We start from the raw sequence: 14,447 nt of genomic DNA on the forward strand, positions 1-14,447 counted from the left end.
GCACTTCTCCACATCTTATGAGAAGCGAGCAGGATTTACCTTCTTGTTGGGGGAAAAACTAATTATCTTTCTAGGAGATCATCCTTGGCACTGCTCAGAGGAAGTGCAGGCATAGGGTTTCGTTACAGAGCAATTCATATTGAATTGAGCATCCAGTAAGCCTTGAGTTTCTTTTATTTTCAGAAGACCCCCTCTCTTCATATGACAAGAGGACGTTGGTTTCTTTTTCACATGGAGTAATCGTCTCACTGGCTTTTTTTTTTTTTTTTTTTAATCTGGGGCAGTACATAGAGCAGAGAGATGAAGAACATAGATAAGGAGAGTGGTCAGATCTGGTATTTGATGTCAGCTCTGCTGCTTACTAGCTGTGTGGCCTTGGGCAAGGTACTTAACCTCTCTGAACACCTGTAACAATGAATGATATCAATGGACTCCCAGGATTTTGAGTGAGAATAACATGTATAAAGTGCCCGGCACAGTCCGCATCATCTAATAAACACATACGTGAAAAACCTAGGTGCAATTATTACTTAGTACCCAAAATATGACCTTGGCTAGGATTGTGTAATGAGACCGGAGACACAGAGGGGATGGACATATTCATGGCCACTGCCATGCCTGGGATGACAGGGATGTCTGGGTGAGGAACACACATACAGAATCTGGAGCCATCAGCGTGTGGCCGGAAATTGGAGCCGCAGGGGTGGGTGTGGCCATCAAGGGAGAATGAATAGAGCACCAACGCAGAGCCCCCTGACACCAGTGTGTCTCCCAGGGCAGAACCAGGAGGACCAGCCATCCAGCTGACGATCTGCAGCACACACCTCAGAGAGCCTTTCTGGAAAACCAATGCCAGACCGTCTTCGTCCTGAGTTTTAATATGCCTCTACCCCCACCTCCCCATGTCCCCTACCGTCCCTCTGACAGTCAGAATTAAAGACAAGATGGGAGTCAATGAGTCTGATTCTGGGGACACCTGGTTTCCTGTGGATTCCCATAGGCACTTTCCGTGGCTGTAAACACCCTTTGTCTCACACATTCCTACAGCGTTTACTAAGTGATTCCTCAACCGAAAAACATGTCCATTTGGAAAGTTATCCTGCATTTTCCTGGGTGACATTTGCTGTCCTGTCTGCCCCCACCACCCCCACTCTGATGGAGCTCTGTCTCTGGTCAGACATCAGCGTAGGAACAGCGCTGGTGAGGTCATCCCATCCCCGTGCTCCTACACCAGGCGAGTCTCTCCTGCCACGTGTTGGAAGGAAAGCCAGCAGGCTTTTCCTCTCGCTCATTACACTTGACAGAAGTGCTAGGTCGAGGATCCCTCCTTCCCCTCCTCTTTTGAACAATCACCCTGCCCAGGGAAATCTAAGCTCAACTTGGAGAATCCAAGAGGCTGCAATTAGCGAAGACATCTTGTTACAAGCGACAGGCGGCAGAAGGGCCGGAGACACTGAGGGCTCCTGCGAGGGCTTCTGGGGTTTCTCATATTCCAGGCTTCCAAAAACAAACACTGGGAGACTGGGCTGCGCACAGCCTTGCTGCGGTTTATGGCAGGAGACTGTGGCTATTTTGCATTCGTGCAGAAATTCTTCAAAAAACCATCTGTACTCCATTTGCGTCTCAGAAGAGAGGGAGCCATAGGGTGGAGGCGGGGTCTGGATGGCCGGAGTGGGCAGAGAAGTCCGAGCCTGCTTTCTGGCTCCACGGCTGCCTAGGAAGGGGATTTGGGAGGGAAAACTCCACATTAAGAGGTTGCCTTTGAGATCAGCGTGTGCGGCTATTGGAGGAGACGGAAATATTGGTGGGGGGGGCGTGGCTAAGGGCTCAGTTAGTGGCCACTGTGTAGACCGAGTTTGCAGCCTTGTACTTTCGCTACATAATCAAGGGCACACTGCTTCATGCCCCTGACTCTCAGTCCCTGCCTTGGGGAAGGAACAGAGCTCTATGTGTGACTGTGTTAATCATGGGGTTGAACTTCGGAGGACAGCAATTGTGAAATATGGTTATTTCTACCCTATACCTGTCTTCCAACTCACTCTACTGGCCCTCCCCAACCCCCTTTTCCTCTGACAAAAGTCCCAAGCGGGTTCCAGAGCTGCCTGGTCACTTTGGGTATTGGAAGAGCACCCTCTTGTGACAACTGGGTCCCTCCCAATAGGGAAGCCTCCGTCTTCCATCCAGGGCCCCCCTGTTGTCAGTGTCTGTACCAATATTTGAGAGTCTTGAGTTGGTCACAGACACCCTGTGGCTCACTTTCTAGCCGAGGGCTGTGCCATGACAGCCCAGCTAAGAGGCGTTCTGGTGAATGCGTGCCCCTCAATAAATGGGAGGCCCTGGCTAGGTCTCCTGGGGTCTTCTTGGCCTTGGTCTGATAGTGGTGAAGGATGTGCCGTCCTGGAGAGGGGTTGGGGAGGCATCCTGTTACACACAGACGGAACTGAAGGCTCACACATCCTGGGGCCGGACTAGAGGTGAAACCCAGCAGCCTGCTCCTGCCCCAGTGGCCTGGACTGACTGACAAAGCAGGCCAGTTGGACATGGATGGCTTTGAGGGTGACTGAACCCCTTGGCTTGTGTGACTCTGTGCTCCTGCCTTGGGAGGGCTCCAAGGAACTGGCCTTGGGTCCTTTCCTTAGGAGGCTGACAGCCTCACGGGGAGACAAACTGTGTACAAGAGTAACTATAACACAGGGTAAACCATCAAGAGGCCCCCAGAGGAACTGACACATTTCTCAGAATGCTCAGCATGAAGAGAGCTAGTAGTTTCCAGTGGGAGTGAGATGGGTGGGGGGCAGGAGAGAAGGCTTCATGGAGAAGGCATTTGCGTTAGCAATTCTGGTCTTTTGCTGGCTTGCAGGCAGAGGTGGTGAGGAGAACCCAGGCCCAGGGTCTGAGTACAGGCTCTGCCCTTCCTGGCTGTGGAACCCAGGCCTACGAGGTTGATCCCTTGAGCCATGGTTTTCTCCTGTGTGCAAAGCAGTGTGACACGAGGTGATGAGCATGGACGCTGGAGCTGGACTGCCTGCATGCAAATTCTGCCACTCTTGGCCGCTTGCCTGTGGGCAAGTCATTTTAGGCTGGTCGAGCCTCAGTTTCTGCATCTGTAAAATGGGGTACAAATAATATACTCCATGAAAGATTGTTGTGAGGATTGAATTGGTACTCAGCATTCTCTCTATGTGCAGGTGTTCCGTAGGCGGTGTTGACGGGGTGGGTAATACTAGGAGCGTGGTATAGCTTAGGGTTGGGGGCAGTTGAAGCCTGGTCACAGTAGGCCCTTTATAGGAGACAGTTGTTGTCCTTGTTATTACTAGTCAGGTGAGTATAGAATCAGAGTGGAGAGGCGGGTCTCCCATGTACTGAACGGTGTAAGCAAAGCCAGGAGGCGGGAATGGACAACATGAGAGAAGGGACAAAAACTTTGGTTTGGAGCCTTAGGACCTACAGGATGAAATATGCCTGCTGGTTTCTCAGCCTCCTGTGGGCTCCTAGAAGCCACTCAAAAGTCCAGATTCCATCAGCAAATCCCCACGGCTTGTCTTTTGCATCTTTTCCTTTTCTGGGTACAGGTCTCCTAGAGGGTCTGCTGCCTGTCTCTCCGAGGATGGGTCTCCAGGGGACATTCTGCTTCCTCCTGGGGCTCCTCGTTGGCTCTGTGCTTTTGGTGGCATCAGCCCCAGCCACTCTCGAACCTCACGGCTGCAGCGACGAGCAACAGGTCACCGTCAGCCATACCTACAAGATTGACGTGCCCAAGTCCGCGCTGGTCCAGGTGGAGACTGACCCTCAGCCCCTCAGCGATGATGGGGCCTCACTCCTGGCCCCGGGGGAGGCTGAGGAACAGAACATCATCTTCAGGCACAATATCCGCCTGCAGACGCCGCAGAAGGACTGTGAGCTGGCAGGCAGCGTCCGAGACCTCCTGGCCCGGGTGATGAAGTTGGAGGAGGAGATGGCGGAGATGAGGGAGAAGTGTAATGTCCACCGCTGCTGCCAAGGCGCTGCTGGTGAGCTCGCCACCCTGTATTCATTCGACAAACCATGAGTGGACACCTGCTACGTGCCAGTGCTCTCTGTGAGTCTGGCGGGCGAGCGGGGGACAGGGACCAGCAACTCTTTTTTTTTTTTTTAAAGATTTTATTTATTTGACACACACAGAGAGAGATCACAAGTAGGCAGAGGAGGCAGGCAGAGAGAGAGGAGGAAGCAGGCTCCCTGCTGAGCAGAGAGCTTGATGTTGGGCTCTATCCCAGGACCCTGAAATCATGACCTGAGCTGAAGGCAGAGGCTTAACCCACTGAACCACCCCGGTGCCCCGGGACCAGCAACTCTTTTTTTTAATTTTTTTTAATTTATTTGACAGAGAGAAATCACAACTAGGCAGAGAGGCAGGCAGAGAGAGAGGAGGAAGCAGGCTCCCCACGGAGCAGAGAGCCCGATGTGGGGCTTGATCCCAGGACCCCGGGACCATGACCTGAGCCGAAGGCAGAGGCTTTAACCCACTGAGCCACCCAGGCGCCCAGGGACCAGCAACTCTCAAAGTGAGTCTGGACTCCTGGGTTTAGGCTTCCAGATGCTCTTTGTGGATCCAGTCTCCACGGGAAGGGGAAGCAGTGAAAAAAAGGAAAGCTGGCCGGCCCTGGAGCTAGATGGGACCTGATACAAATGCCAGTCTTGTCACTATTTAGTGACGTAACTTTGATTAATTCCTGAAGTTTTCTAAACTGTCCAATTAGGATAATTCTATCACCTAGTCCAGTTCTGAGAACTGCAGACACTCTACAGAAGTTTCCTGGCCCGTAGTAGATATTTAGCAAAGTGGATCCATAACGGGTGGTATGTTGACATCCCTTTCATTGCTGGGGGAAAAGCCATCTATATACCGGACAGACACCTGGGCACCAGGGCCACCACCACGAATGACACAGCATGGACGGCAGGAGGAACCTCCCTGGCAAAAACGTCTAGGAAGGAAAGAGGTGTTCTGAGAAGCAGGAGCTGGGCTGCTGACCGGCCAGGGCCTCCAACTGCTTCTCGCTGCCTGGGCCTAGAGAGGGGAGCCTGGGGGATCCGTTTTTCCACCCCTCAGCCCCAGAGTGTGACTGGCCTATTGGGGGAGCTTCTGCCAGCCCACTTTTCCAGGCTTCAGTGGGGGCTCATGCCGCCCCCCCCCCCCAGCCCTGCTCCCAGCACAAGCGGCGCGCTGATACCCGGCCTGGAGCAGTGCCCGCTCCTTCACGGTTAGGTCCTCAGTACTTACCTCCATTTAGAGCGGAGGGAACTAGAACTCACCTGAGCACTTGGATGAGAAGGGAAACTGACAGGACTTCACGTGGCGTTTGGGGCGTGAAAGGACACGTCTGTAGCTGCCGCAGGTCAGAGTCCGGCCCAGGTCCAAAACGGCAGAAGCCTATCTTCGTCCCGGGCCCTGGCTTCTTCCTAGGGAGGCAGCAAGAGGGCCCCGGCCCTCTCGGCCGCCCTCACCCCTAGCCTGCTCTCCTCTCGCCCGCAGGTGGGAGCCCCGACTGCAGCGGCCACGGGACCTTCTCGCCGGACACATGCACCTGCCGCTGCGAGCAGGGCTGGGAGGGCGCGGCCTGCGAGTGGCCCGCCTGCCCCGGGGCGTGCAGCGGTCACGGGCACTGCACCGCCGGCCGCTGCGAGTGCGAGCCGCCCTACGTGGGCGCCGACTGCGCCTTCCCCGCCTGCCCCGACGACTGCAGCGGCCACGGCGCGTGCGTGCGCGGCGTCTGCCAGTGCCACGACGACTTCACGGCCGAGGACTGCAGCGAGCGCCGCTGCCCCGGCGACTGCAGCGGCCACGGCTTCTGCGACACGGGCGAGTGTTACTGCGAGGAGGGCTTCAGAGGCCTCAACTGCGCCCAGGGTGAGCCGAATGCGAGGCCAACTCTCTCCTTTCCCCGCCCCGCGCCGGCACCCTTTAGTGGTCGGGACACCCGGGCCGCGCAGGGAAGCGGCCTCTGGTCCACCTCGGAAGCCCCGGGGTGGGAGTGGGGGGCTTGTAAAACAGATTGCTGGCTGGGCGGGAGATTCCGGTGCAGGGAGCCCGGGGTGGGGCCCGAGGATCTGCATGAATAACCGGTTCCAGCGGCTGTTGGTGCTACTGGTCTGAGAACCAGCCGTCTTCTGTGACCTGATGGGGGTGTGTGTGTGTGTGTGTGTGTGTGTGTGTGTGTGTGTGTGTCTAGGGGTGATTGAGTGGGTGTCAACTCCCAACCACTTACCTTCTGGCGGGAGGAGGGGGCGGGGGTGTGGTGGGTGGTCCAGAGTGGTACCTGCCACCAGAGTTAAGTATATAGTGGGTGCTCGGTGACGTTGGTTGTGCCTTTTTGCCCCCCGTTTCCTCCCCTCCCCACACCTCTGGTGTTCTGCATACAGTGGTGGCTCCCCAGGGCCTGCAGCTGCTCCGGAGCACCGAGGATTCCCTGCTGGTGAGCTGGGAGCCCTCCAGCGAGGTGGACCACTACCTCCTCAGCTACTACCCTCTGGGGCAGGAGCTCTCTGGGAAGCAGATCCAAGTGCCCAAGGAGCAGCACACCTACGAGATCACTGGTTTGCAGCCTGGAACCAAGTACATAGTTACCCTGCGCAACGTGAAGAAGGAAGTTTCCAGCAGCCCACAGCATCTGCTTGCCATGACAGGTGAGGGATGCCTCAGGTTTCCCAGGGAAGGCCCCATTTTAAATGTTTTCTCCCATCGTCCCCACAAATACCTAACACTCAGAACATTGCCCTCGTTTGGGGTTGAAAAACGTGGCTGCTGCAGTCCTGGTTTCTGGAGAAAAATCTCTCAGTTTTCTTGGCTCCCTTCTCTCAGTTCTGCCAAGGCAGTGATAGAGTCTGCTGGACTGGGGTCTTCTCCGCCCCTGAGATTAGTAAGGTCTCAGTGCCCTGTGGCCACACCCAAGCAGCCGAGGAGGCTTTGAGGCCATTCAGCAAACTGGAGTTGGGATGGGTGAAGGTTTACTGAAGCCACCTGTATCAGAGTCATAGCAGGAACGAGAGAGAGTAAATAGTAATTGAAGACAGTTTAGGGAAGAGGCGGGTGGATAGGATTTGGCTGGCAGAACACTCTAGGACTAGCATCAGTGGGATCCACCCCAATCTGAAGGAGCAGGGATGGAAATTGGTAGTGAGACCCAAAAAGAGCATAGGAGAGGGCTGTCTGAGGAGGCGGTTTGGGTAGAGATGCAGACCATCTCTCATAGCCTTACCAGAAGGGAGGGAAGGAGATCAGGAACTCTCTGTTCTGCCTTCTGATCTCCTGGTAGCTCACTGGTTGAACGTAACAAGAAGCCAGAGAGCAAGGGGATCTGACTGACCCAATTCATAGCAGTCATCATCTGGGATACACAGAAGGACAGAAGATGGATTTGGGGGAACAGAGTTCCAGTGTACCACCAAATATTACCAAAGTGTTTGTAAAGACAAGCCTCATGGCTTACTGTTTAGAGATTCTTGTTTTCTCATGAAAGTTCTTAAAGCAGCTTAGATCTTCAGGAGCTTGGAGAATCTGAGTGATTCTGATCCCTTCATTCACTCATCTTATTTTACTTACTGAACATGTACTTTGTACCAGCCACTGTTTTACTTATTTATTATTTATTTTTTTTAAAGATTTTATTTATTTATTTGACAGAGAGAGAGAGATCACAAGTAGGCAGAGAGGCAGCAGAGAGAGAGGAGGAAGCAGGCTCCCTGCAGAGCAGAGAGCCCGATGTGGGGCTCGATCCCAGGACCCTGAGATCATGACCTGAGCCGAAGGCAGCGGCTTAATCCACTGAGCCACCCAGGCGTCCCCAGCCACTGTTTTAGATGCTGATAAAAATCAGCTGCCTCTACCCTTCGCTAAACTCCTGGAGAAAGATCCAGGAGATCCAGGAGGCCCAGGTGGTTGGGCTTTTAGGCCCATCGTTTGCTCTGCAAAAGCATCAAGCTGTCTATCCTGTTCGGTGGAGGGGATAGGGATGGCTCCATGTTGGAAAGAGCCGTGAAGGACCTGTCATCCTGGCTGTAGAATCTGTGATTGCCCTTGTCAACCCCCTCCAGCCGCAGGCCCCTTGGGACATCCCTGGAATCAAGCTGGTTGGGTTTATTGACTGTTGGTGTGGGACAACACACCACAGGGTCTGTGTATGTCTCAGGAAGAGCATTAGAAAGGACTGGAAAAGATCTGGGGCTTTTGTTGGGTGATTGGGGGGAAGTTGAAGGCAGTAGGGGTTTGCTTTGTCTTGCATGCCATTTTGTCAAGGGGAGTTAACTCCATCAATGGTAACTAGTGACTCCATGAATGGTAACTTAGTAACTTTTTTCTAGAAAAAGCCGACTACAGGGAGGCTAAAGCCATCATCAGAGAAGAAGGATAGTCACTCATATTAGTCAGGGGAGAGAATGTTGGGTTGTTTTTGTGGTTTAGACAGTGTTCCTGCTTTTGCCTGTATTCAGACATGATTATGGAATGGCCTTCTTTTGTCTTCAGCTATCATGACCACATGGTGGCCTTTCTGATGCTGATGTTCTGTGAAATCATTTATGCTCAGTGGGAATGCACCCAAACTAACCTGTGAGAACCAGGCCAGCTCCCCACTGTTGGGCTGCTTTTCTCTTTCTCTCAATTTTTGTCTGTCGCGGCCTCTGTCTTTAGTGCCCAAAGCCTCCCAATGGAGAGCAGAGACAGCTGTTCTGAGAGTCTTAGTAACCCCTCTTGGCTTCTACACCAGGGACTTGTGAAATCTTGCAACTGTGAAGCTTGTCTTTCTGTCTAATCTGATCCATGTTAAACCCTTTTTGATTCCTCCTCAGGGAAACCCCAGTCTGAGAGACACTTATCCCCATAATAATCTTGAATATTTTCATTAAGTCTCTGCTTTTTCATTTGTGAGCTGTATAGGTCCCTTCTGTGATCCTTGAGTCACTTTCATTACTGACCTCTTGACCTGTTCCTTCAAGGAATTCCCATCTTTGAAGGAAGAAGCTGGAGGCTGGGAGATGGAAGCCAGTAGGTTGGAGGAAATTCTTCAGGGAAAAGGCTCTGTGAGATTCTTGTTCATAGCAGAGTAAATCAAAAACATTCAGACCGAGGGACCTCAAGAGCACCAAGTTCACCCCCTGTCTGATGCACAAATTCTGTGCCTCATGTCCTTGACAAATTCTCTGTCCCATGTCCTTGACAAGGGAGCACCACCAAGGCAGTGAAAATGGGTATTTGACCAAGGAAGGGGTGCTCGCTTCGGCAGCACATATACTAAAATTGACCAAGGAAGGGGCAAGGCTGAGAGCCTAGGGGCTTCAAACTTCAGGTCAGATGACATCCATTGGATATGGCCATTGGATACGGCCATTGAAACCTACCATGCTCTCAAAGACTCAGTCCCCTCCCCAGCCACGGCCCAAAAGTTCTTCCCTTGGAACCACATCAGTGATCCATTCCTTTGCATGAGTCATTATAATTTCATTTTTTTACAAGTGGAGGGGTAAACATTTAGCCATTAATACTTGACTGTGAATAAATGAGTACAAACTCCAATAATTCTCCTCTGCAGGCTGGACAGGTTGGGCAGCTGAGGTCACCCGGTCTAAACTCTGGTAGAAGGCACAGCGAAGATACTCAGAAGGACCAAGTTAAAATTCACCTATTTTATAGTTTTCCTTTATGTTAGTCTTTTAAAAAAATTATTTAATAGACAGAAATCACAAGTAGGCAGAGAGGTAGGCAGAGAGAGAGGAGGAAGCAGGCTCCCCGCTGAGCAGAGAGCCCGATGTGGGGCTCGATCCCAGGACCCTGGGATCATGACCTGAGCCGAAGGCAGAGGCTATAACCCACTGAGGCACCCAGCCCCCCCCCCCTCACCCCATGTTAGTCTTTACAGGAGAATGTGAGTGGCAAAGAAGGAGCTGTAATTTGGGAGATAGAGGAAGAGACTGGTTGTATTATCAGTATGATACTCCAGATAATTTCAAAAGCATTCCCACACTTTACACGTGAGAAGCTGAGCTTCTCCTGGGATTGTCTTTGAGGGCACAGTGCTGCTGCTAAAGGGTGTGTTTCATTCAGAGCAGCCTGACCCCTGGATCTGGAGGTTTGCATGGCTGGTTGGAGACGTGTGGTTGGCCCATGGCGGCTTTGACAGGGAGGGCAGCATGGCATCTGATGGGATGGAATGGGAGGCAGGAGGCCTTCTCAGAAGATAGTCTGTCCTCCGTGGATAATGTGAGAGCCAACGATTTATTTGCTACTTTGGTAGTTTTAAGACGCCTGTTAAGGATATGTGTGCTGGGATGAAGCATGTCCTCAGTGTCTCTGGAAAGGCTACTGACCTTACTAGGCCAATGACTGCTCCAGACCTGCCTGAGCTCTTCTCTTCACTGCTTTCTCCCACTTTCCCTGACACCTGACCTAGATCTTGCCGCTCTTGGCACTGCCTGGGTGACGGATGAGACAGAGAACTCACTTGACGTGGAGTGGGAGAACCCCCCAACCGAGGTGGACTACTACAAACTGCAGTATGGCCCCGTCACAGGGCAGGAGGTGGCCGAGGTCACTGTGCCCAAGAGCAGTGACCCCAAGAGCCGCTATGACATCACCGGTAAGAGCCAACACTGGGGATGTGGGATGTTTGCCGTGGACGCTGAGGTGGGGACAGTGGGCACAGAGGGTCCTGGGGCCCTAGGAATCCCTTGAACTCTGACTCTGGAAACTCCCAGACAAGAACCCAGTTGGTAGACCTGCAGAATGGGCTCTAGCGTCCCAGAGCTGACTCTGGAATCTCAGAGCACCTGGCTGACAGAGGACAGCCTGTCTGTGTCTCTGGGTGGATATGTCGGTGTAGACATTCCTTTTGGAAGAACTGTGTGTGTGTGTGTGTGTGTGTGTGTGAGAGAGAGAGAGAGAGAGAGAGAGAGAGAAAGAGAGACTGGTTTATTTGGCATGCTGCATGGAAGGAGTGATGCTGGGAGGCCTGGGTGGGGAGGTCCTTGTCCCATTTGACCAAGTCAATCTACTGAGAGCTGAAAATCTGATGGCCGCTAGGGAAATAGGGCCCTGCAGGGCTGGCTCACATTTTGTGACTCCCAAAGCTTGGAGAATTTTCAGGGCTCTCTTTAAGGAATATAATACACAATCATGAATACCTAAGGGACTACCCTTGGAGGTAGCCCATGCAGGGGAGGGGGCCCTGAGCTTATTAGCTCCACGGTTTCGTCGTCCTCTGCTGTCCGCTCTGTGAACTCCATCTTGAAAGGACGTCTTGGGCTTCCCAGTGTCTGCAGAGCGGAGAGCAGCGTGCGTGCCTCCCACATACTGCTCTCTGCCTGTACTCTGCCACGGTCTGTCTGGGCCACATAGAACAGTCATTCCAACCACAGCTACAGAGAAACAGACAAGAAAAGGCAATGCAAAGAAGAAAATCATGGACTATGATTAGGCTAATTATTACAATGAGGCAGAAAGAAACTTTTGAGGGAGAAGGATTGTTGGGGGTAGAAAGCCGGTTGGGCTGTAAATAAAATTGGGAAATCAGTGCTTGATGGCCCAACAGAGGAGTTCCCTTACGTTCACTTCATCTACTCTGGCCCCCCGCACCCCCTGAAGCGCCTCGACGGTGCCTTGTACTCCTGGCCCCAGCACTCTTTCTCTGCCTTAGATTCCTCTGGTGAGAAGCACCCCTCCCTCCACCAGGGAAATCCTTGGGGAGAGCAGGGTTGGGGGCGAGGGTCTGGGGCCCAAACTCACCAAGCCCCCCCTTGTTGGCAGGTCTGCAGCCCGGGACAGAATACAAGATCACCGTTGTTCCCATGAAAGGAGAACTGGAGGGCAAGCCAATCCTCCTGAACGGCAGGACAGGTAGGAGCCATGTAGAAGCGCGGTGCCCACTTCTCAAGTTTGCTTTCTGATATTTTTCTTGGCTGACTCCTCTCTGGATAAGAACGCTGGGATTTGTATGTGGAGAGATTCTCTTTGTGTGCTGACTTCTATTTTGTGGGGCTGGGGAGGGGAAGGCAGCTTTTCCTATTTGAAATGTGTCTTACCATTGAAAATCTCCCCCAGGATCTTGGAGTCAAGGGGAAAGACCATTTCTGAGAACTTTCTGCTTGTTTTATTAGCTTTGACCACTGGATTATTTTTACTCAATATCTTGGACCAAGGCACACAGACCCCTATTACCTAATACAGGTGATCTGTAATTTTTTTTTCTCTTTATTCCTGTGTTTTTTCCTGATGATCACAGGCAAACACTCTGGTTTAAAATGTCAGAAGATTTTTAAAACTCTCACATAGGAGCAGTGGTATATTTAACATCTGTGGATTGCGAAAACATCTATAGTGACAGATGTTATAAATCAGTAACATTTGATGATAGATTTGTCATTTCTGAATCAGAAAAGAATTCGAAATCTCTGTAGTCATATATGCAACCAATCCATGTAGCTCTGAGTTTTGAGCCAATGCTTGAGTCCGTGTGGAAAGGTGTGTCTCCTGCAATGGCGAAGCTCTTGCCACCCCAAGGTGGGAACCGGTGAGCTGGATGAAAGTGCCACCGGGGGAAGGCTAGTCCTTGAAGCCGACCAAGAAGGGATCTTTGAATTTTGAGACTTTCTTGAAACGCATTTTAGTTCTTTTCGGTTCCCTCTTGGCAGGAGCTGGCCAGGGTGGTGAGACGGTACAGGAATGGAATTCGCTATTTTGGGTTGCCCAACAGATCGCATATCTGTAGTGTGAAAGCTAGAGTCAGACAGTTGTGAAAGCTAAGCTGTAACTTCATTTAGGAATGAGACAATACAGACTGTGCAGTCTGCCTGAGCAGTGGACGGGTGAAGACTTTGAGTGGGCTGCAAAATGGCAAGGGCTTCCTTGCTTCTGGTGGCTTTCTTGTTAGCTGTGAATTCATTGAGAGTGTCCTATGCATCAGGCATTATGCGAACGAAGGACTTCTCATAATGGATCTCATTTAGTTCTTACTGTGACTGCGTGGTAGATTCTGCTATTATTTCTAAGTCACATATTAAAAAACAACACCTGGGAAGTTAAACTCAGGATCACCTAGTCAAGGAATGACAGAGCGGGGATTTGAACCTAGGATATCCACTTCACTGATTACAAAACTAAAGTGCCTCCTACTTTTACCTTTTCACCTGCTGTTTCTGGCTAATTCTCCTACTGTTTACCTCCTAACTAGAAAAATGTCTTCGATTCCTCGTTCATTTAGGACAACGAGGAACCCAGTGGTTGTGATCATTTGGGCTGTTGTTCTCCTTATTCCTACTTTTTCCAATGGAAAACCTTCCTGCTGTTGGACTTTTCTTGGAGTTTCTTTTCTTTTCTTTCTTTCTTTCTTTTTTTTTTAAAGATTTTATTTATTTATTTGACAGACAGCGATCACAAGTAGGCAGAGAGGCAGGCAGAGAGAGAGGAGGAAGCAGGCTCCCTGCTGAGCAGAGAGCCCGATGCAGGGCTTGATCCCAGGACTCTGGGATCATGACCTGAGCCTAAGGCAGAGGCTTAACCCACTGAGCCACCCAGGCACCCCTCTTCTTTTTTATTAAGTGGGCTTCACACAGGGTTTGAACTCACAACCCTGAGATCAAGACCTGAGCTGAGATCAAGAGTCAGATGCTTAACCAACTGAACCAACTGAGCCACTCAGGTGTCCCCGTTGTTGGGGTTTCTTAACACAGAAGGCTCATGTCTGCATTATGGCTTCGTTCCTGTTCCACCAGCGTAGGAAACCCTCCACAGTTATCTCTAGGTATCCATTAATTCTGTCGGGAATTCAATTAATTCAAGCTATCAACTAACTCAACAAAAACAAATTGCAGAGTCTTGCTAGGCACTAGAGACATAGTCCCTCTAGATTCTTCCAAAGATGAGAAGTCCTGTTCCTTGCCTTTCAGGGGCTCATAGCAATAAGATCACTCATCCTTCCAGGCTCAGCTCCAACCTTAGCCTCTCCACTGAAGCCATGTGGGATCACATTAAATAGCAACCATTTTTGCCTCTGAGTTTTTAGAGCATTTAATCACACATGGCCTTGAATTGCTAGTTAACCTTTCAAGTATGTTATCCCAACTAGAATGTGAGCACTCAAGGAATGTTTTTATTGTCAATTACATTCTCGAAGCAGGATGGGATATTTTATTGGATAGAAAATAAATTTGTGTCATGTGTCCAATGAACATAAAAAAAAAAGACACAATCATTTCTGAGGTCAGGAAGCAGTTTCAAACCCGGCTAGACTGTTCATTCATTTAAGAGGGGGAAGAAAAAAAGAATCTCTCTTTTCTCCAAATATTTTGCATTGCCTGAGATGGAAAAAGACACCGGAATCTAAGAACAGCATAACCATGTGCAGGAAAGAAATGACACAGTTCAGTTATTTTCCATTGAACAAGTCACTCAGGGGAACTAATCCACAAAAGGGAAGGGG

The 14,447-nt window shown here is 51.0% G+C and overlaps 1 protein-coding gene across 1 annotated transcript in view; it reads left to right on the plus strand.

Annotated features, from left to right (window-relative positions):
• The first annotated feature begins 3,563 nt into the window (after positions 1-3,563).
• Positions 3,564-14,447, plus strand: part of TNN (tenascin N) — a 59,004-nt gene continuing 48,120 nt past the window's right edge. Inside the window, exons 1-5 of the mRNA XM_045983092.1 lie at positions 3,564-4,010; positions 5,516-5,890; positions 6,403-6,666; positions 10,425-10,610; positions 11,777-11,866. Of these exons, the coding sequence (XP_045839048.1) occupies positions 3,608-4,010; positions 5,516-5,890; positions 6,403-6,666; positions 10,425-10,610; positions 11,777-11,866 (1,318 nt within the window). The 5' untranslated portion in view covers positions 3,564-3,607. The remainder of the gene's footprint in view (positions 4,011-5,515; positions 5,891-6,402; positions 6,667-10,424; positions 10,611-11,776; positions 11,867-14,447) is intronic.

The sequence above is a fragment of the Meles meles genome, chromosome 17 (assembly GCF_922984935.1).
Source record: "Meles meles chromosome 17, mMelMel3.1 paternal haplotype, whole genome shotgun sequence".
NCBI lineage: Eukaryota > Metazoa > Chordata > Mammalia > Carnivora > Mustelidae > Meles > Meles meles.